The following is a 22,996-nucleotide window of genomic DNA, read 5'->3' on the forward strand; positions in this document are numbered from 1 at the left end:
TTAAGCAAAGCGGTGTACCCATAGCATTTATCAAAAAACCTGACATGCATGAGTATCCTGTACAGTGTGGGTTAGTTTTCTCTCCTTGGTTACTCCTGCCAACACATCCAAAGAGAGACACTCCGTTCAGAAAGGTGCCCAGAGCTGTGATCACATTCTGAGAGAGCCACACTTGCAGAGAAGGGCTGCGGTGATCAGGCTGACAGACACCTTCGCTTGGACCAAAAGAGCCCAAAAGGCCACTGGGCTTTTACTTATCACCATCACCTGCCATCTTAAAATGACGCTCTCAATTTACTCTTGGTGCACACCAGTCCACTTAAGTCTATTGATGCTGTTTGCTCTGAAAGGGTTTAAAATGTAAAAGCCTATTTGTCATTGCTCTTAAAGTCCTCGTTTCCATCTTTGGACAAGAACCCCGTTTATCGCATCTTATCAACTCCCCATCTCAGGTGTCAGTCCTGAAGCGCATTTTTATTTTTCACAGGTAGTGGGTACCCTACCATGCTTTTTTCTGTGGCACAGTTTGTCAAATTCACAGTTTCTGTGATAGAAAAATCAGCAGCTTTTAAAAGAATTGATATATTAACAATAGTTTCAACAGGCCCACCCACCATTCTGCTAAGATGGTCTCTCAGCCACCTAGGATCTTTGCCTGGTCTTCTTGGGGGTCTCTGCAGTATTTGTTGGTAGATACTGACCAGCTTTTGAATTTTCTCATTAATTGGTGCCCTTGACACATTTTCTCTGCCCTCCCTCCTTGTTGACCACTGCTTCCGGCCTTCCTTGCAGTTTCTTCTTGTGCCTTCTCGAAATTCAGCATACTCACCATTTATTTTACGTGTGTACATTGTGCATCCCCATGTACCAGGCTCTGTCCTGCGTCCTGAGGACAGGGCGTGTACAAGAAGTCCTCTGCTGTAGGTGCTCATGTGCTGGGGAGGATGCACTGACTGAGTGAGGGTTGCCGTGGAGACATGCAGGCACAGAGAGAGCACAGCTAATTGGAGGGCACAGACAAGTTCCTTAAGGAGGTGACACTGACGTTTGGAAGGATTAACTAGGCGCAGAGAGAGGGGAGCTCTCCAGGTGGAAGGGAGTACCTGCTGTAGGCCAGGAGGAGCGTGACCTGTAGAAGCACAGAAGCAGGCCAGGACGGGGAGCATGGGGCACAGAGCATAGCACAGAGCTCTGTGTAGGAGGCACATTGCTGCCATGCTCTATGTAGAGCACTCTGTATAGAGTTTGGGTCTAACTTTAAGCCACTGGAGGCTTTTAAACTAGGAGATGACCTGATCTGCTTTACATTCTAAAAAGCTTCCTCTAGCTCTGTTGAGGAGAATGAACTAAGGAAATTGGGAGGCCAGTTTGTCACTGCTGGGTTCCAAGTCAGCAATGGTGGTGGAGGCTGATGCCTTGAGGCTCTTCTCTGGGATTTCAAGCTAGATGTGTAGCAACTAAAACCAGATGTGTGTTTTTTCAATCAGTTGGTCATTTTTTTTTTGAGATAGGGTCACTCTGTCACTCACTGGGGTGCAGTGGAATGATCATAGCTCAGTACTGGCTTGAACTCATGGGCTCAAGCAGTCCTCCTGGCTCAGCCTCCTAAGTAGCTGGAACTAGAGTATCACACCACAGTGCTCAGCTAATGAAAAAAAACTTTCCACACAGATGGGTTCTCTCTATGTTGCCCAGGCTGGTCTTGAATTCCTGGTCTCTAGTGATCCTCTCTCCTCAGCCTCCCTGAGTTGGGACTACAGGTATGAGCCACTGTGCTGGCCAGTTGTTCTTGAATTCTTTGTTCTCCTCACTTATTCCACTCTTCTCATAATCACCTTGTTTTGAAAATTCAGGGTCACTTATATTGGCCTCTGCTCTTGGTCTAGAACCCTTCTGCACACGGAGACACTTAAGTTTAGGTGCTCTCATTCTGTGCTTGCCTGGGGTGTGATCCTGAGTGAGCCTTAGGACCTCTCCCTACAACACCTCTCCTCATCTCCTTATTCCCTCAAAAACTCAACTCCTGCCCCTGTGCCAGGGGGAGCCCAGACTCTAGAGAGCCAGGGGTGGCCCCAACCTCCACCCAGCCTGAGTCTGCCACTCCTGCCTCTGCTCCCTTTATCTCCTCCTGGTACTGGCACAGGGTAAACTTCTCACAGGGCCAGGAACAAGTTTTCGACCAAACCCACATGTGTAGCAGAACCATCAAGAAGTAGTGGAGCTTTTGGTCAGCCTGAAGATGTTTCTGCAGGAAGAAATAAATGAAATGAAAATGTGTTCTACTGGTTCCTGCAAGAAGACGGACTAAGATAATATTCACACCTATACGTCCGCAGCTTCTCTCTGTGAGCCTCCTGAAATGCTAGATAAAACCCTCAAATGTTAACGCACAGCTGAGTTTACAAGGAAGAAAGGAAGTCCCTAGATGAAAGAAATGAAGAGAGAATTGAAAACCAGAACCTAAGTGAACGAATTCATCCTGCAGCTGGGTCGTTATCAGTCATCGTGATGTAGAGCAGGAGCCGCCAGCCTCGGCCAGAGGCCAGGTGCAGACCACAGACAGTGTGTCACATCTCATTCTTTCACTGTTTCGACAACTCTGAAAAAATATATAAAAACCATTCTTAGCTCATGAGTTGCACAAAAACAGACCACAGCCAGATTTGGCCAAGTTGGCAGACTCCTAAGGCAGAGGCTTAGGTTTATATCCACCTGAAGGCAGGGGGTGAAAAGCTTTAGGTCCCTGAGGGGAGGGACTCACAAATCTTTGGGTCATCAGAGAAGGAAGCTGTATTAGAAAAAATTTACCCGGTCTCACAGGGAGATGATAAAGAACTTGCCACGTATTTTTAAGTCCTTAATATTCAAAACCACAAGCATTCTGTGCTTACCCTGGGTGGTTTTAAAATTTACACTACTGATCTACATTGAACCCTAAGAATCCATGGATAGAATTCAGCAAGTCTGTGAAGTCAGATGGAAATGCAAATCGCATTCTTATTTTCATGAACATCTAATTGAGAATTTAGCATTTTCTTCTTATATTCTTCAAATATAAGCAACAAACCACAGTAGGACTGTGACAGTAATAGTACTATAGGTGACAAAATCACAGTTAATGAACAAGTGTTAACTATGCTTTGTCACCAGTAGAAAACAGATATTTTTGCATCAAAAATATGCATTCTCTCAGAATTTTAAAAATAACGTCTTTTGATAAGTGTGTTTCAGTATAATTGGAAATTTTAAAACATTTCTCAGTAATTGTTGGGCCAAAGAAATCATTGTTGAAAATTTTTAAATCTTTAGAATTTAGAAATAATAAACTTACCGCACATAAAAATGTGCAGACTTAGAGGCATAAGATGTAGAAGGAAGATGGAAAATGGAAAATGGAAAACTTTCCATTCAAGAAGTTAGAGAACGACAAAGTGAATCCAGAGAAAGCTTTGAGATAAGATTAACAAAGGCAAAAATTAATATTATAAAACAGAAAGTGAAGAAGCAAGAGACGATCGACAAAGTCCAGACTTCTTTAGAAAGATGAATAAAAGGAGACGCCCCTATGGTGGTGAGGGCAGTCCAGAAAAAGAGAAGGTGCACACGTTAGTGGTGTTAGAAATGAAAGGGGCTCATCGCCTATAGCTCAACCGGCTAAGGCACCAGCCACGTACACCTAAGGTGGCGGGTTTGGGTTCGAATCCCCAGCCCGGCCGCCAAACAACAATGATGGCTGCAACCAAAAAATGGCCGGGCGTTGTGGCCGGCGCCTGTGGTCCCAGCTACTTGGGAGGCTGAGGCAGGAGACTCGCTTGAGCCCAGGATTTGGAGGTTGCTGTGAGCTGTAATGCCACGGCACTCTGCCCAGGGGGACAGCTTGAGGCTCTGTCTCAAAAAAAAAAAAAAAAGAAATGAAAGGAGGGTCATCGATACGGTACAGTGTATAGTGAAAGTTTTGTGCCAATAATTCTGAATACTCAGAAGAGACGGGCAGTTTCCCAGAAAAATATAATGTAACAAAACCAACTCAAGAACAAGAGAAAGCAAAGCTCCTGATGTGAGAAACTGTCCAAGTGTCAAGTGCATGTTCAAAAGACATTGAGAAGTCATTTGTTCATTGGTTTAACAAACAGGCACTGAGTCTCCACTGGAGGCCTTGTGGTAGCTGCTGGGGTACAGTAATAAATAACCACAGTCTGCATCGGTGCTTCCAGCACAACTTCCTGCAATGATGGAAATGTTCTTTATTGCCTCTATCAAATACAGTAGCCACACGTGTCTACTGAGCCTTTGAAATATGGTTAGATCAACTGAGGAATGGAATTTTTAAACTTTATTCCACTTTAATTCATTTCAATTTCAGTAGCCAAATTTGGCTAGTGGTTACCTAGCATTGGTCCCTAACCTTTCTAGCACCAGGGAACAGTTTCGTGGAAAATAATTTTTTGAAAGGGCAGGTGGGAAGGGATCTGTCAGGAGGTGGAACTCAGGTGGTTGCAATGGGGAGCCGCTGTAAATACAAATGAAGTTTCACTCGTTTGCCCACCTTCCACCACCTGCCATGTGGCCCAACTCCTAACAGTACCAGTCCATGGCTCCAGGATTGAGGACCACAGACCTAGAGTATTGTGGCTTGCCTGACACCATGCTCCTGTTGGAGAGGAAGGAATTGGGCTGCTTGGGTCCTGACCTTTTCCTGAACCAGCTCTAGGTGTGTGGTGAGCAGTCCCAGGAGCCAAACAACCGTGTGCCCTGTGCCTTTGGCTCACCCTGTTACTTTAAAGAGCATTTCTCATTACTTTTTCTTGCCTGCTCCTCCCTTCCCTCCTGAGGCCTCAGCAGCTCAAGGACTCTTCGTAAGAAAACTTTCCCAGGCGGCACATGTGGCTCAAAGGAGTAAGGCACCGGCCCCATATGCCAGAGGTGGCAGGTTCAAACCCAGCACTTGCCAAAACCAAAACAAAACAAACAAAAAAAAAAAACAAAGAAAACTTTCCCGTCTCTGAGCTGCATGTTGTCACCTCTGGTACCTGGTGCATGGCAAGGGCTCATTGTTAAATACCAGGCAAGTGAACATGGAAGACCGTTCCTGGAGTGAGGGCTGCGTTCTGTGGGGCCTGGGCCCGCTTCATCTTGGATTCAAGAATACAAGATGAAGCTACGTGGATAGTGGAGAAAAATAGATTCTAGAATTACATTCTTAAGCCACTTGCTAAGGCATGATCATCTGATTAGGTATGAAGGCTGGGCCGTGTCGGCAGCTTCCCCTCACCCCATGGTCCAGGTTGCAAGAGCCAAGGCTATTAGCAGGAGTCCTCAAACTTTTTAAACAGGGGCCAGTTCACTGTCCCTCAGACCGTTGGAGGGCTGGACTGCAGGCCCCGGGATGTGTAGGCTGCTAAGCGGGACAGGCAGTGGTGGCAAAAACACCTGGCAGGCCAGATAAATGTCCTAGGTGGGCTGCATGTGGCCCGTGGGCCGTAGTTTGAGGACGCCTGCTGTTAGCATGCACACCCCTCCTCGCCTGAGAGGACTGGCCCCAGCCAGGTCCCCTGATTTTGCAGTCAGAGGCTCTAGCACAACTTCCCAGGCAGCAAGGACTGTTTGCAGTTTCCCCAGAGCCCCTGCCTTCACAGCCCCCAGCCTACAAAGCTAGAGCTATGTGGCAGTCCTCAGCCTGTGACTACCACTCCCCACCCTGGAGCACAAGCTGGAGGTCCGGAGGGGGTGGGCCTGGCACTGTCCTGTCTGCAGATAGTCCAGAGTACATGATGACTTTCTGGTCAGAATCACTAAGAGAGGTATTTTCTGCTCTGTTTTTCAGGGATGATCATGGTGATTTTATTGCTGCTTGTGGCTATTGTGGTTGTTGCAGTCTGGCCAACCAACTGATGGCAATAAAGAGACCACCAGCTGTGACACCTGACAAAGACGCCCAGTGCCCTTTTGGTACAAACCTGCTCTCAATAAATCCTCCCAAAGCTCTGGCTCTGACATGCGTTACTTTAGTAAAGGCAGGGCGCTGGCAGTTCCGGCAGGCAACCTATAGCTCTGGGCCCAGAGTGATAGCCCTGTCAGTTTCAACCTTGGTCATTTTGATACTAGCCAGAGATCCCTCAAGTGGTCAGTGTTCTGTGACTGCCAGTGGATTCTGGCCACTCTGTAGTATGCGGGCATCCTTGTGGATACTGAATTAATAGTTTGAAACCTAACTGTCTGGTCTGCTTGGGGAAGCCATGTGTAGGTATGGTCACAGCCACATGTGTCTGGGTGGTCAGGAATGAGAGAGGTAAGCACCATAGAGACACGAGTCTGAGTATGTAACTGCCACCCCACCACCCTGCTCTGCCCACATCACCCCACAAGTCTCCATGCTCCTTATGGTGGTAGCTGCCACTGCTCAGAGATGTTTCTGGACTCTACTTCAGGAGCCGCCAGCAGACCTGGAATCATATTCTTTTTCACTTCCTCAGTGATCGCAAACTCTCATTTCTCAAGCCTGGAACATCTTTGTAAACAGCGGTCAGAATCAAACCTGTTGAATAAGGTAGGATGGGAAGTACAGTTTAGGGCTCACAAGAAAGTGTGACTATGAACTTGGGAGAATGCTTCCTTTACTTGGCTCCTGGCCTGGCTCTGACAGCCCCAGGTGCAGGTGTGCACAGTGACCATGTACACATGCGTGTGTCTTAGGGCAGGCCTACAGCAGGTACCAGGCCCACGGGATGGAGGAGCTCCGAATTAGAAGTTGGCAGAGGGCTAGGCATCCCTCCTGTCAGCATATAAAGATGGCCTTGCTTGAAGGGGTGTATTCAAAAGTGCAAGACTTCAGTGGGAAGGAGGAGAGAACCAGCCTGTGATAGGGGACCTCCCTGGCATCTCCGCATTTCAAGGACATGACTTGAAACCCCCTCTGGACAGAGACAGATACCATGGGCAAAGTCCCCAGGTGTGCTGGGAAGACCTGGGGTCTGGGAGTCTAGACACATTGCCTCGCTCCAAACTCAGGCTAAGAAGATAGCCACTAGGGTCTCTCTGGCAGAAGAAAAGGGAGCTCTGGAAATTCTCCTGCCAGCAATGAAATATTCAGCCCAGACACAAACCCCTTGTCCCCACTCACCATCAGCAGTCAGAACTAGTCACCTGGCCCTGCTCAATCACAAGGGAACCAGGAAGTGTCCAAAAGGCAGAGAAGCCTTAAATATGTGACAGTCATCCCTAAGGACAGCCATACTACTTCCTAGTTCTATGACCACAGCCAAGTAACCTTCCTGTGCTATTTCTGTATCTAGAAAACAGAGGTAAGAAGATTCCTTCCTACCTCACAGGGTTGCTTGTGAGGATCAAGTTAGCATACAGCCTGGCTCCATGGAGGAAAGGATTCTTCCCCTAACCCAAGGCTACACCCAGAAAGCCAGGTGCTCTCCAGAGCTCAGGGGTTCTAGCACATACTTCTGAGATTCTAGGGCAGCAGAACTATTGTGAGGATGTGAGGGGTTAAGCAGGGCTGAGGCCAAAGCTCGCTTGTCTATTTGGACCCTGATCCCTGCTCCACTGTAGGGAATGCTGACACATGCAGGTCAAGACTGACTTGGGATGTTGAGGTCCCTGGGGCTGTGTGGAGATGGAGGCTATGGGCTGAGAGGGTCAGGAGCAGAAGCAGCTGGGAGGATGGGTGTGCTGTCAGAGAGCCAGACTGTGACGGGAAGGAGAGGGAAGCAGGCCTGGGGCAGGCGTGTGTATTCTTGAAGGAGAAGGGCCACCCTGGAGGGCTGCTGGCTGGTGACACAGCCTGGTATGTGGGATGGTTGCTAGTGGATCAACACAGGGAAGCTCAAGAATCTGCAGAGCCACGTCTTCCAGTCTTGTGCGAAACCCCAAATCTTGTACAAACAGAGTCTCCTTGGAGCCCCCTACTTTGGGGCTCAGGGGAGGCAGCATTGACAGTCTATTTGACTTTCTCACCTCCTCTTGACTTGCTCAGCACGGAGCCCCAGCAACTCGTGGGGCATCTTTGAACCAGAGCCATGGAGTCCTGGCTCAGTCACACTGAAAGGCCTTTTCATGCAAAACACTGACCCGATGTCTGCACACAGCAGCTTCTGTTCTTTTGGCTGAATGGGCTCTAGTCCCAGCCCCAGCATTGCTAGCTGTGTGACCTTAGACAAGTTACTTGACTTCTCTGGACCCACAGCCGGGGCAGTGTGGATGAAAAGCTGCCTAGGAGGTTAGAATGCCAAGATCTGCCATGTAGGCCTTAGGCAATGCTGGCTGCAGAGGTTGGGGACATGCCAGGCAGAAAAACCCCAGGTCCCCTTAGCCTTCCTCAAGGGGTGGACTCCTTACATGAGACACCCACCCCAGCCGGTCAGAAGTGGCAAGGCATACCCAAGTGGCCGTGATCTACCCCTTTTAGAGACCTGTTGTCTTGAGAGCCACTCTAATGTAAAGGAGGCATTTTCCAGTGTGGTTTGCAAAGCTGCCGGGTTGGCAGTCCTGGGTTGAGCCTTAAGATCCTACCCCAATCATAAAAAAGAGAGGGAAGGCAGAGCCTTAGCCCCATCACCTCGGGTGCTCTTTCAGTGAAAATAAACTGTATTGAAATAACAGCATAAGTATTGTTTAACTTAACTGATTATTAATTATAAGCATTTTAACTCTGAATACCATATAAAGAAATCCAGATACCTGGGTAAAACTGGTACTTTTGTTCCATTTAAGCTTCATTATTATTAACAACTGTAACTGAACCTTAGCTGTCATTAGCTCCAAGACAATCAGTTCTTTTCCAGACCCGCAGGGCCCTGGCCTGGACACAGGTTCCACCAGTTCTTTGGGCTTTGCTATGAAAAAGCCTTGGCGGGGGTTGTGCTTTCTCCCTGAGCTCAGATCCCTGGAACTTTCCTTCAGCCAGGGTGCTACAGAATCCCTACCTGCCCCTCCACTTCAAGAATGGCCATGTCTTGCTTCATTTTTCCTCCTAGTCAGAGAAGACTCTCCTTAACCCCCTTGGAATCTTCCTCCCCACTGCTTTAGACTCAGAGTGACACTCACAGCTTTTGCATAGACTAAAGATCATCTCTCATCTAATTGGACGTTGTAATCCAGCCCTGCTAAAATTTAGTGGGGTTACCCCCCATTTTAATAAAGAAGCCAAGCCTCGTCCTCCCTGACTGCTTCGTACAATTTCACAGACTTCCTCCTAACTACATGCCAGTAACAAAAGACGCTGACCTCTTTCCAGAAATGCCTTGCTGTCCTGCTGGGTTTCCAGGTTGGTAAAGCAGTGAGTGTAACCCACCCATATACTCTATTCTCACTGCCTCTGTCCTGCACTTCGCTCCCCATTTTTCTTGGCGTATTTCTTATACATCTTTATTTAGTCTTAAAAAGAGCATAGAAAGAGATGTCTGTTCAACAAAATCTGAAACCAAGGGGTATGTCTGCCACAAGTGGGCATCCCACACCAGGCCACTGTCTGGGAGGCAGAGGGGAAGGGGCAGGGAGGACTTTAGGGACATCTGAGCCTCCACAAGGATAGGCTCAGACAGCCAGGCACCCTGTGAAGCTCTGTCACCCGACAGGGGTCAGGGTTTTTGACTGGACTATGCTGGCTTTGGGGTCCCTGATGAGGGTCACTCAGCTTTCATGTGCCTCAGCATTCTAGTCCCTGAAATGAGCTTTCCCCACCACCCTGGGCCAGTACTTAACAGAGACCCAACTTATTTCCTGCATTGAGTTTGGCAGATGTTGACACTTTGTCTCCAGTGGGGCTGTTGACAGTCCAGGTTCTCATGTGTCTCTGCGCATGAGCACAAACCGTTTCCCTCAGGCCTGAGGCTGCTGCCACCAGCATAGGGCCTGATTGTGGTGGGGTCCCAAGGTAAACAGCACTCTCAGACATGGGCATTTTTGTTTGGGACAGAAAAAAGCCATATCATGCTAAGTCTTTGAGACCTGGACCCTTCACCTAAAATGATCAAAGGCAAATGTCAGACTGCCAAGTGCATCACAGACCTCACCCTCAAACTCTCAGTGGGTCTTACCCCGCAGATGGTCCCACTGGCCCTCTGGCATACCTGAGGCTGCCCATCTGGCCAAGTAGACCTCCACCTGTGCCCTCCTCCTACCCATGTCAGGCATTGTCTTTCTGACAGGGACTCAAACTTGGTTGGCACCCCCAAAGACCACTCATGTTTCTACCTGCCCTGGCTGTGAACCTAGCTCCTAGAGCACAGCTTCTGTTCCTCAGAGCCAGATTTCCGAGGTGGCCTGTTTCCTCCAGAGAAGAAGCCGAAGCCACTTCCAGCCAGAGGGAGCAGGGCTCTCGGTGCCCTCAAAGGGTGGGTGGGGAACTGCGTTGTTGCAGGGCCAGAGCAGGCCTCTGCTGAGACTTGTCTTCACAACAGCTGGGTGCAGAAATTACAGCTTCCTGGTGACGATCGGCCCACTTCGCATGGCAACACAACGTGTTCCTAATGACTGAATTGTTTATTTAATAAAGAAATCACAACCATTTGGATGTTTAAATATAGCCTCTCAGAAACCCAGTGAGCTCAGCTCCTGGTGGCTGCATGGTGCTGGCACCAGCCCAGGCTCTACACCGCACGAAGCCTTTAGCAATAGCTTGAAGAAAAGCCTTTTGCAAGATCTCTTGAGTTTCACTGACCCTGCTATATTTTCTTGTCTCTACTTGGCTTTGAATAGAAGCAGCTGGTTATGTAAAAGGCAGAAATAATTCACAGGTTCTGAATCAAACAGGGAAGGTTAAAGGTTGCCCCACCTTACTATTATAGGCAAAGGTGATGAAAGGGGACCCCCTTTTCTTGGGTTCCCCTCTGTCCAGAAATCCCAGGAATTGTAAGGATGGGTCCTAGAGGTGGCTCTTGGGGACTGAAATATAGCTCATCCCATTTGAGAGCCTTTTTAGCTCAAAATAGCTTTCAGAGCCAGCAAAGCCCTATGACTTTCCAAGCAAAGCTGCCCTTTTCCTGCCTTTTCTAGGCAGTTAGGGCTCTGTCACTTAGGCTTTGTGAAAACCCAGGGCTCTGTCTTGCTGCAGAGTTCTTTGGCCAGAAGCCATATTCCTTAAGTTGCCCAAAGACCCTATCCTTACGCCATGCCCACCCCCAGAGATCAGCCCCCCAATAAAGACAGTGCACAGTGTACAAGAGTTTATTTAATGATATCTGGATTTAGTTCTATCATGTGGGGCCCACATTACAAGTTCCATCTGGGTCCATTACAACTCTAAAAAAAAAGAAAAGAAACTTAAAAAAATCCACAACTTTTTCCATGTCATTAAATATATTCATATATAATAACCATAATATATTAGTATGCATTGGAAAGGAACACTGACCCAAACAATATGTCATGGTCACAACTAAACATTTACAATTCTGAGTGAACAGAAATCCAAAACGCAGGAGGGAGGTGAGGGAGGCTGGGGAGTGCATGTGGGACAGGGAGGGAGTCCAGTGGCGCAGGAGTGGGACTGGCTTGGCTTTTGGCAGGAGTGGAATGAGGCCCCACAAGTACACATTTGGATACCCCTGGGGTGCACCAAGGCTGTGGCCTAGTGACACTGTCAATGTAGCTAGTTCCTCTCTCTGGGCTTCAGGGGGGCTTTAAGTGTTGACAGCCTAAACTTTTTTCATTTTCCTAAAGGAACCATCACCCACTGCCTTAGGGTCTCTCCTTGATTTCAGTCTCATTCCAATCTAGGGTAATAAAAGTCTATACCCATTCCTTCATGGTACTACTGATTAAGAGTTCTAAAAGGTCACTCACTCAGGGCCTTGGGGCAGCTCCTGGCCTCCCTAGGCTGTGACCCCAGGTGTCACTCCCTCCTGCCCTGCTTTCTAAGGACAGAAGCCATAGGCAAAGACTGTATCCTGCAGGTGAGCCTAGGGGACGGCCCTATGTCCCCCCCCATTCCCTTTACCCCAGATCTTCAACTTGACTGTGTCAGCAAGGCAGGCATGTGGGGGTCAGGAGCACTAGACCACCCAGCTGATAAAAAGGACAACTGGGGAACTTGTTTCAAAAACAAAAAACTAATCTGGCATGTTTTTTTTCAGACACATATCACAATTCTGGTTAATACACTCTTCAAAATCAAAATCTAGTTCTGTTTTACATCCCTTCCTAACTGTACAAACCGGAGCACTTCAATTCCTATTTCCATCTCCTCCCTGGGGTCAGGGTGGGGTGGAAAGGGGTGCTTTCCCCAGGATGGGTCCTCACTGCTGAGGATATAGTCAGAGGAGTTGGTGTGCTGGGTTCTGGCGGGGGGCTGTGAGCTGGGCAAGGCAGCTCATGATTGTGCAATCCCAACAGTGACCCTGTCCCCATCCTGGCAGGTCTGATCACATTGATACATTCCCCAAGGGTGAGGCTGTGGGAGGACAGCCTTTGCCTTTGAGGTGCTAAGCCGGAGGAGAGACTGGAGAATGGGTGAATTTTCAGCAAGATGCAGTGTTTGGCAGGCCTCTGGCTCCGCTGTGAAGAGGGCCACCAGTGCAAGCCCTTTACCAGACACGGGGTGAGACTTAGGAGGGATATGATGGGACTTCCTCAGTCCTCCTGGGTAGGGTCGAAAAGCCACATGGGCATAGATAGCAAGAGAACAAACACCCTGGCAGCACAGTGCTCAGTAACCCACCCTGGGTACCAGAGACAGGCTGACAGCTTGGAAAGAGGCCCCCACCTCAAGCCGTGGACTTAGATTCAGAGAAGCCAAATACCCCTTCCTAGAGCAGTTCCATCTTACCCTGCCCCTGAGGTACTTCTCCCAGTCTCTCCTGGAAACTTTCTACCCAAGCACCCCAAACCACCTTTCTACCACCTCTTAGGAATAGCCAAGTCTTGCCTTTCTTGAATGTGGGGCTGCCCTCTGGCAAGCCCATCCCTGCTTCACCCAACCTGCTTATGGCCACCTCTGAAGATACTACTGTGCCTGGCCCCTACCCTGGCTCCTGTGGTCCAGACTAGATGTCTGGGTCCTCCGGGCAGTACCCAGGGCTAGGCTCACTGTGGCAACTCTTCCAGGAACGCCGCCCCCCCCTGCCTGCACTCAGAAGGCCTGAGTCCCAGTCCTGCCACTCATTTGTGGTGTGACCTTGGCCATGTGTACTCTAGTTTCCTCACTGGCGAAAATCCCTGTCCCATGGGGTTGTCATGAGGACAAGAGGAGTGCAGGTGGGTAAAGTGCCTGGCACAGAGCAGGTGTTTGTATATAGCAGCTGTGACTCAGGCAGAAGTGAGGGATGCAGAGGGAAGACAGACCAGCAAAGGGCTGAGCTTCATACTTCTTGGTATGACCCTTTTGAGCAGCCAAACTGGCAGAGAAAATGAAACCAATTTCCTGACAGAGGAGAGCTGGGCCTCTAATTCAGGGTGTGAGGACTTGGGCTAGAGGCCCCTGGGCAGTGCAGAAAGCTCAGGCAGGAAGCCAAGAGGCCCTAGGGCACAGGAACGGTTCCCATGGGAGGCAATCAGACTAAAAAGGGGTACCTGCTTCAGACAGTTTTGGAAAGAGAACTGGGCACACCAGAGGGCAGGGGTGGCCTCTGGAAAAAAGCCAACCATAAAGGAGTGGGCAAGGTGCTGCTCAGGCCAGACCAAAATGGCTATAGAGGTTGCACCAGAGCCAGAGTAGCTATAGCAGGCTTTCTTGGCCCAGCAGCCTCTGTCACTTCCCTGGGAGAGCCAGGAATAGGGGTAAAGATAGGAAGATGGTCTTGGCTTCCCTGGCCTCCAGGAGCCTGGTCACTCCTGCCCCTGCCTGCCCATCTGCTGAGCCAGCAAACCCTGTCCGGACTCAAGCAAGCCCCTGGCCCAGTTGCCCTCATAGCCTGCATATTCCACGCCTGCCCAGGCCCTTTCCAGCTGTTGACATTGCTGAGGGGCCTTGTGGGAGCTGATGTCATTACACAAATAGTGTCACTGCCGTAAACCCAGCCAGCGCCCCTTCCCCCTCCCCTGGAAAATATCATAAAAGGGGCTAGTTCCAAGTTTCCAAAAAGGAAACTCTCTGGGAGGTTTTGCCTTTGCAATTCCTCCTCCATCAGGCAGTTCTGGGCTCAAGGCGGTGACCACCCGGCTTGGGCTTCTCAGGGGTGTCCTTGAGCCCACTGCCCTCTGGATGGGCCGGCCTTCCTCTCCTCCACAGATGGCGAACCTCCCCACCCCAAGATCCCACCCCATAGAACCAACGCAGCAGGTGGCAGTGGAGGCCAGAGGCTGCATGCAGGCTGCCAGCTTCTGCCCCAAGAGCCTGCAGGGCCCCTCCGGAGGAGGCCCAGGTTGTCACAGCCAGGCATCCGTGGGTGAAAGGAGGTGTTTTGTCTTTTGTGTTGGGAGTGGTAGTTTGGTTGGGCTTGCCCAGCACCCCGCCCAGGCTGCGGGCCTGAGAATTCACAGTTCTCACGTGGCCCCCTTCTCTGTAACTATCCACGAGCCACCTCTGGGGGCCCCAGTGCGGCTGTGCGCTTGACCCCCCAGCCCCTCCACCGCGACCCCACCTAGCCCCAGGGAAGCACGTCTCTGCTCTGGAAGGAGCCCGTGAGGTAGCTACGTCTCTTCCTCATTTCTCAGGGGCCCGGCCTCTGCGCACCTGCCGGGTGAGCGCTCAGCTGGGCCTGGGGCGCGCACACGGGGCTGGGGGTGGGGCCGCCGAGGGCCCCGCCCCCCGCGCCGGCTGCGGTCCCGCCCCCACCCTCCCCCAACTTGGGAAAGCCCTTGCGGGCTAAGTCCACCGCGGCTGCGGCCGGGGCCTCCGGCTCGCGCTCGGCCCTGGCGCCCAGCCTGCCCGCCCGCGCCCGCCGCACCGCTGCTTCCCGCTAGGCCTTCTTGCACTTGCCCTTCTTCTCCCGCTGCTGGAATTTGCGCAGCCGCCGCGCCCACGTGTCCCGCCACTGGATCACTAGGCTGCTCTTGTCAGCCACGATACCACTCTGGTCGGGAGAGTCCTCGGCGTTGCCCAGCAGCAGGTACTTCTTGAGGGGCTTGATCTTGGGGCATTTGCAGGCGATGTCCCGTGATCGGATCCACAGGTTCTGGTCACCGCGGCGGATGCGGCTCGTGCCCTGCTTGTACACTGAGATGATGTTCACCGTGAACTTCCACCAGTCCCCCGCTTTGTCCGCCTTCAGGATGTGGATCTGCACGGCTGCAAGGAAGCACAGGCAGGAGGGTGGGCCACAGCAAGGGCGTGCAGCATGGGTCCCCTGCTCCTGTGGCCAGGTCAGCCCTGCCTGCTCCTCCCTCTCCCAGAGCCCAGGGAGAAGGAAAGGGAGAGCCATCACTGAGAAGGGACTGCAGAAGGTGACCCACAGGGGAATGGGTGGGTGGTGGCAAAGCTGATCCTGCAACCCCACCTGCTAATACCTGGGCCAAGGCCACTGCTCCAAGAAGCCTTACTTCCTGCCTGTTTTGAAGGTACCCCCTAGCATTGCCTTGGCAACAGTCTCCTTGGCAATTGCCAAGGCCTACTATGGTCCAGGAAGGCCAGGGAAGCCTACAGGTACTGACCATGACCCCAGCACTCTGGGCAAGGTCCATCTACCCAGGACTGGTGCCTTCGGTGAAAGCAGTGCTGGCCACTCCTCACAGTCTGAAGGAGGAGGACCCTCCTCAGGTCTCCCGATTGCCAAAGGCCCCAATTAACCCAGGTCTCATGACACAGCTTTGCTCTAGGTAGCCTCAGGAAACTATAATGGGGGCCTCAGTGCCCAGAAACATAGGATAAGAACCTGCCCTTCAAGGAGACTATCAAGCCTTTCCACAGCCCTGGGTCCTTGCAGTGCCCCCCTCCCATGCCTAAACTGTCTCCACCAGCTTGCATCTCTCAAGCTCCCCAGGCCATTCCTCTTCTTTGTCTGCCAGTTACTTTGCCCAGTACAAGGGTTCCCAAATTGGAACGTGCATCGGAATGTGCAACTTGTGAAAACAAATTGCTGGGCCCCAGAATGTGAAGTGAATTTCTCACAGAGTCCCTGGTGGTGCTGCTGCTGCCGTGCACACTTTGAGAATCAGTGCCTTGGTAAAATGTTAACAGATAGTATTTCTGCAAGATAGTAAGAGGTATTTAAGAAATAGAAAAAAAAATTTTTTTAAGGCAATTTTCTTCTAGTAAGTTCATGAAATAGGAGGTTAAAATCAAGGGGTTTCTTGCTACAGGACTTTTCAGAACCTTTAGTCAATGAATTGTGTGCATGTGTTGGTTTCTCAAACAACTTGGCTGCAAAAAACTCTTTGGTACATCTCAGAGCCTCATGGGGCCTATTTGGAGCAACAGGATCATTTCCACCAGTCCAGATGTACCAGGGGAGGCCTGTGCAGCACTCACCTCTGCTCAAAGCAAACTTAGCTATCTTCCCCATCCCCATGTCAAAATTGAGCCCTTCTTCTTGCTAAGCCACCTGCCACACCCTGTGCCCTTTACTCCACTGAGTTTTGTAGCCTGGAATGGGCCACTGATGGACTTGAGCCCTCCTAAGAAAGGAGCAGTAGCCTGAAGACACAGACACAGCAGGCTCCGTGGCTCAGCAGCCACAAGGACACAGGGAACACGCAGCTGTCAGTGGTCATTACCTCCCAACCACTTACCACTCCAAGCAATGAGGCCACCCCTAGCTCAGCCTGCCCTCCCATGCTGGCCAGCTTCTCTCAAGGTCTGTGGGGGCACTCTGCTCCTTCACTCCCAATGCCCCCCATCCCCTCTGCCCGCATTTGGCCCAAGAGGATGGGGAGGGGCAGTGACAGCTGGGCTTAGGGGCATCTACTGCCATCCCACTCATCCTGCTCGGGTAAAGGAAGTGGCAGATTTTCCCATATTTTCATTTCAGCTGTTCCTGGGCATCCTGAACTTTGCACTCCAGTCTGAGAACTCCAAAGAATGGCTGCCATGGCAACTGTTTCCATGTTTTTGTCACCAAGAGACTCAACACTCAGTGTGAACTCTGGGCTGGGGGGAGCCCTCCAGCCCAGAGAAGTGGCTGGGCCATGTGTATTTGACTGTGCAGATGGAGGTCACCGTGGCAACTGAGTGCCCCTTAGCTAAGCAATGGGGAGCCACCCCCAGCGTTCCTGAGAGCCCCAGTTTCCTCTCCCTGGGACTGAGCTGAATACACAATAAGCCTCCCTCTGGCTGCTTCTCTGTGAGGCACCTTGGACCCCTGGGGTCCAATCACAGTGTGCTCCCAGGCAGCCTGGGCTGGCCCAATAAGGATGCTGCACAGGGTACCTCTGACCCAGGTCCCTGGAGAACATGGCTTTGATTTCTAGGCTCTGAGCATTTTTTGATGCCATGGGCTGAACAGTGTTCCCACAAATTCGTCTATTGAAGCCCCAATCCCGTACATTTCAGAGAGGGATTATATTTAGAAATAGGGTCTTTAAAAAGGTAATCAAGATGAGGTTATTAGGTGAGCCCTAATCCAATGTTACTGGTGTCCTCACAAGAAGAAGAAGTTAGGATGCAGACACACAGAGGGCAGTCCACGTGATGACATGGGGAAGGTAGCCATCCACAGCCAAGAGAGAGGACTCAGAAGGAACTAGCCCTGACACACCTGCTAGCCCTGCCAGGCAGACTTCCTGGCTTAGACAAATTCCTGGGTTTAAGCCTCCAAGTCCCTGGGGCTCTGTTCCAGCAGCCTTAGAAACAAACACAATCTTGAGGGCTCTGGGCATCTTGGGCCTCTGCTTGGGGCCACAAAGGCAGGCATACCTGGGAAGGTCTCTTAGTGTTGCTGAGAAGAAGTCTGAGAAAAAAGCTGGCTGAACAATGCCTAGCCTTGGACACCGCCCCCCACCAGGGGACCTTGTTGATCCCTGAGGGACCTGTAACAGCATGGCCCTTCCTCACAGAAGGGCTGGGGACCTCGTCCCACCTTCCCTGGTCTCTGGGTGTCCTCATTCCCTCAGTGAATGTCCTGGAAAACCATCCAGGGCAGTCACCTGCCCAGCACAGCCGGCACAGGCCTAAAAGGAACAAAGCCCTGAAGGGGACCCTCCCACGGACACCCTGCTGTCTTCAAGTATCCAGAGGGACAAAGCAAAGGACACTAGTGAATTGAGACAAAACTGGCCCTTGTCTTCTTTCTACCCAGATAAGACCCCAGCACTCCTGGGGTGGGACAGCACAGACCCAGGGCAGGGGAGGGTGGTGGTGGGACTCATGTGATTATGCTGGAAAGGAGCCACTTCCTGCTGCCCTTGGCAACACCTCCCCACATGACACAGCCCACCAAATATGAGCTGCACACACAGTGCATGGGCCAAGTCCCTGCAGTGCACACACAGCTGAAAATACTCAAAATACACATTGCAACAGTGACCTCCAACAGACCTGCCCCATGCCCTCAGGGAGCACACTCATTGGCAGCCACATGGCACACCTCCGAGGAGGCTGCTGTCACCTCTGACCCGCTGCTGGCTCATAGCAGGGAATGAACGGGGTCCTCTGTGCTATGTGGACCTCAGGGCCTTCCAACCCAGAAGTGCCTATGATGTTGCCCAACCAACGGGCTGGGCACATGGACTACAAGCAGCTCTCCCATCCATAGCTTTGGCTGGACCCCTCATACCCTGCCAAGGTCTTAGTGTTGATGTTTCTCCCAAGTGCAAATGTTGGACCCTAATACAGAATGTGAAAATATGAAGACATGGGGCCTTTGAGGAATGATTAAGTCATGGGGACTCCAGCCTCATGAACAGAATTAGAACTAGGCAAGAGAGCTAGCTTTTATCCTTTATCCTATGAAATAAGGATAAAAGCTAGCTCCCCTGCCCTTCCTGCACAGCAAGGACACAGCAAGAAGTGAGACTTTAGTCTCAAAGAAAAAAAAAAAAAAACACAAAGAGTGGGCTATCACCAGGCACCAAATCTGCTGGCACCTTGACCTTGGGCTTCCCAGCCTCCAGGACTGTGACCAATATGTTTCTATTGTTTATCAACCAATCTAAGATACTGTTATAGCAGCCTAAACTAAGACACAACCACACAATGAAATCACCCCTGGCTAATTAGCCTCAGCCCTGAGGATATCTAAACTCCATTGTCCTTGCACTAATATCCTAAAAGTTGTTCTCAACAAGGCTGGAACATGGGACTGTTAAAGACCACCCCCCCAACGCCCTCCCCCAACCTATAGTCAACAATAGGCACATGAGGTTACCCTCAGCAAGGCAAACTGTGAAGTCAGACCAGAGAGATAATAGGCACATGGGACCCTTTAAATTAGAGACTACAGGTTTATAGGAAAAGGGTCACTACCTTACACCCAAATGGTCATTCTCCGAGGCGGAGACGAGGGTGTCTGTGTGGTAGGCACTGGCAGGCTCTGCTTGGGGAGGAGTGCCAGCCCACAGCCTGCTTCTGGCCCCACTATATGTGGCAAGTGGCTCCATTTCGGGATCCACACTGCAAATTCCTCCTCTCAGCCTGTGTTCCTTCCACAAAAAAGAGAGCTCAGGCTGCTACTGCTCAAGTGAGCAGGTGTGTTTGTCCCACAGGGCTGTCCCCAGGGAGGGCTCTGCACCCAGTACAGACACAATCAGGGCTGGGACAAGGGAACAAGAATGCTCGTGGCCAGGTTAGGCTGAGTGCATGTCGAGCTGTGCCCTGGTATACCGGGGGTGGAAGCAGGTCTGCAAATGGAACAGAAACCCAATGAAAAGCAAGAAGAGTGGGTGCAGGCTCCAGAGAGGCTAGGAGTTGAGGTTTGTCCCTTATCTGTACACTAAGCTCTTCCCTGCAGCCAGCCACAGAACTCCTTTAACAGGGAGGGAGGGAGGGTGGGCAGCAGCCCCTCTCCCGAATTTTGAGGTTCAGAGAAGTCATTTCATTCAAAACTCTCTCAGCCACAGGGCAGGGTTATCCACGAGGACTGACTTCTCTTGCCCTAACCTGTTGCCCTGGCTACCAGGGGTATGCACCTTCCTCAACCCCTTAGCAGAGGCCTGTATTGGGTTCTGGAAGGCTGACTGGGACTCTAAGGAGATAAGGAGGTTGAGGGTTGGCCCTGTGGGGACCAGAGTCAGCAAGGGCAGCCTGTGCCGCAGTGGGGGCAGGGGGTTAAGAAGCAGGCCCAGGGTAGGCTGGGTGCCTTGATCACTTACTTCCCTCTTGGGCAAGGAGGGCAGCATTCAACCTGCTGAGCCCTGAGGCTCCTTTTGGCTGCTGCTTGTGCATCTCTGGTTGCAGTGTAAAGCACCAGCATATCTATCTTCCATAGAAGCAGGCAGCTGGCCATTCTTCCTGGGGTGCTTCAACCCAGGTATCTCAATGTTGGGCAAATTACCAGGCCACCAAAGGCAACCTGAAAAGTAGGGAGCTTCAGGTCACAACCTGTGCTTGGTTTCCTCAAAAGGGGGACTTGCAGCCCCAAGGCAGACTTGTCTTCCACCTAATAGCCCCAGTTCATCCAAAACCTGCCTGCCTCCATCCCCAGCTCCAGTCCTGGCCTATGGATGCCCCTAGCTGCAGGTTTGGGGAACCTCTTGCTGGGATCAAATCTCCCTACCTGGTCAGGCTGTAGCAGAGCTGTCCAGCCAGGAAAGTTACAGATGCTGCTCATTCAACTGCTTGTTGGGAACTGACGTGTGGCAGGAAAAGCCCAGACTCAGGATAAACTACCTGCTGGGCTAGGCTGGGCCTGGGGGAGCAGCATGGCACAGACTCTGGGGGGCTACTGGCCTTTCACTCCCCAACAAGGCCTGAGCACATGAGACATCTCTGTAGGGAGGCTTCCTGCCTCCTGGAGGTCCCTTAGATTTATGAGCTACTCAGGGTGGCGGGGTATTCAGCCCCTTCCCTTCCCCCAGCCACATCTTCCTTCTAGCGAGGGAAGGCTTGTCACCCATCTGCCTCAGAGATAACAGCCAGGACAAATGAGGAGAGGATGCTACCCTCACAGAAACCATTAAAACCATGCAGCGCCATAAATCTCCTGCTACAGAAAGCGTGTCATGAGCTGCAGCTGCTTTCATAAAACCAGTTCCGACCACATGCTTCCCAGGCCCCGGCAAAGGTAAGAAAGCACCAAGCAGAGCCAAGTCTTGTTCTCAGGGATGCTAATCTGTCCAGAGAAACAAAGAGTCTCTGCCGTGGAATGCAGGACAGTGAGGCCAACACACCGACGCCTGGGTTTCACACTGGCCCCTGCCTGGTGTTTATTATCAAACAAGTGGAGGGCTGGAGGCTGATGGCCACCAAACCCAACATAGCCACCACAGCCCCCTGGGTGGCTTCAGGAATCCCAGGACTGCTTTCCCTTCCCCACGGCCCTGTGTCAGGGCTTGGACAAGGTGGGAACAACCAACTTAGGGCTGGATAAAGGCTTTCTTCCCAAACAAAGAAGGAATGGTGTGCTCCTCTCTCTTGCAGCCAAAAGCAGCATGTGCTCCTTTCATTTCCCCTACCAAGTCCCAGGGCTTGGGCTCTGATTTTAGGAAAGGAGAGGGGTTAGATGCCTGAACAACCACCTGGCTGCTTGGGGATACCCAGAAGAGGGGACATCCAAAGGTATAAGAACTGGAGAGCCAGACTCTGGGGACGACATTAGCCCTGTCCCCTGGAGATGGACATAGGCTGGTGTGGCCAGTACAACTGTACCCCAGGCTAACAAGTGAGAAGAGGGCAAGGGACTGACGAACTGCTTTGCAAGAGGCTCAAGCAGGGGAATGAACCTGGCCCTAGCCCTGCCCCCTCACCATGAGGGCTGGTCCCCCGCAGAAGGACCAGGGAGGACATGAGGGCTGACTCCCTCTCCTGGCATGACCCAGTGTTTTGCCCCCCACCACAAACAAGGATGGGGCTGCCAAGGAGCCATCCTAGAGGACAGGTAAGGATCCCCTTCCCCAGAGGGCCTGGCATAACCTCCAGAGCTGCCCAACCACCCACACCTGCCTTAGTTTTCCCAGGCTAGTGGGGGAGGGTGGTGGTAAGGACAGGGAGCAGCTGGGAGAGCAGTGAGCATCTCCCTCAGCCAGCACCCTTGGCAGCAAACAGTCCTGGTCCCTGAAGGAAGTGAAGGTAGAAAAGGACTGGTCATCCTGACGTGGCCTTGTCCAGTCCCCCATCACCTCCAGGTCTCTGTGGGGCTAAAAGAAAGTCTGGTGTGGAGCTCTGGCCAGAGGCCCCCCAGGACTGCACATTTATCCTCCCACCACGGAGAGGAATGGCCTGAGAAGCCCTCAGCCAATGGTCCTGCCCACAACCCATTCCTCCATGGAGGCTCCAGGGAGCCCCTGTGCACGCACCCTTCACCCCTGGACGGGCTGCCACCTGTTATGGGACCCTGTCCTGTGTGGGATGAGATCCGTGAGGCTCTGCACATGGGATTCAGTTCTGAATACCTGTCAAACCACCCCCAGAGCTTGCTGCCCCACCCCCGAGGAGGAGACGTGAGGAAAGCACCCCCAGCCCTGAAACAGGAACCAGTGCAGGATCCAGAGCAGAACTGTGTGGCTATGTCCTGCTAGGGGCTCAGCTTTCAGGGGTGGGGACCCAAGCCACATTCACCTGGATGAATCAATTCAGGCTCAAGGGCTTGCCAAAGGTGCCCTGGGACCTTATGCTGTGCCCTATGCCACTACTGCTGGCTACCTGGGAGGGCAAGGAGCCCTGGGGTGCCCCATGGGATCTCAGAGGCCAGGGCTGGACACTGGCAGAGCAGAGCCAGCAGGTCTGTGGAGACTGGGGGGGTCTAGGAGCGGAATCCTCACGACAGTGATGGGGAGCCAAGGTCCTTAGTGCCAAAGGCACTAATTCCACCTGGTACAGCTCACTGGGGAGACACCCCATGCCCTGCATTAGTGTGAGAAGCACTTTGTAATCACTACGATACAGTCCCCAGCAGCCCCACTGTTGCACCAGCTCTGGGGCCACCTTGGACAGATCCCTGCCCCCTACCTCATCCCCATTCTGAGTCATGGTGTCCCCATGTGTAAAATCGCAGGAAACACTCTTTTTTTTTTTTTTTTT

General features: G+C 51.7%; 2 protein-coding genes and 1 long non-coding RNA gene across 3 annotated transcripts in view; 2 read left to right on the forward strand and 1 right to left on the reverse strand.

Annotated features, from left to right (window-relative positions):
• STX8 (syntaxin 8) overlaps positions 1-5,987 on the forward strand; it is a 294,548-nt gene extending 288,561 nt beyond the window's left edge. Inside the window, exon 8 of the mRNA XM_003791260.2 lies at positions 5,825-5,987. Within this exon, the coding sequence (XP_003791308.2) occupies positions 5,825-5,892 (68 nt within the window). The 3' untranslated portion in view covers positions 5,893-5,987. The remainder of the gene's footprint in view (positions 1-5,824) is intronic.
• Positions 5,988-12,843: 6,856 nt separating this feature from the next.
• Positions 12,844-22,996, reverse strand: part of LOC100954822 (netrin-1) — a 75,370-nt gene continuing 65,217 nt past the window's right edge. Inside the window, exon 5 of the mRNA XM_012806031.2 lies at positions 12,844-15,175. Within this exon, the coding sequence (XP_012661485.1) occupies positions 14,847-15,175 (329 nt within the window). The 3' untranslated portion in view covers positions 12,844-14,846. The remainder of the gene's footprint in view (positions 15,176-22,996) is intronic.
• On the forward strand, positions 14,887-17,291 carry LOC111725673. The gene is made up of 2 exons (XR_002773679.1): positions 14,887-14,996; positions 16,854-17,291. It is a non-coding gene; the product is annotated as an uncharacterized LOC111725673 (long non-coding RNA).

The sequence above is a fragment of the Otolemur garnettii genome, unplaced genomic scaffold (genome assembly GCF_000181295.1).
Source record: "Otolemur garnettii isolate 467f Iridium unplaced genomic scaffold, OtoGar3 scaffold00046, whole genome shotgun sequence".
Classification (NCBI taxonomy): domain Eukaryota; kingdom Metazoa; phylum Chordata; class Mammalia; order Primates; family Galagidae; genus Otolemur; species Otolemur garnettii.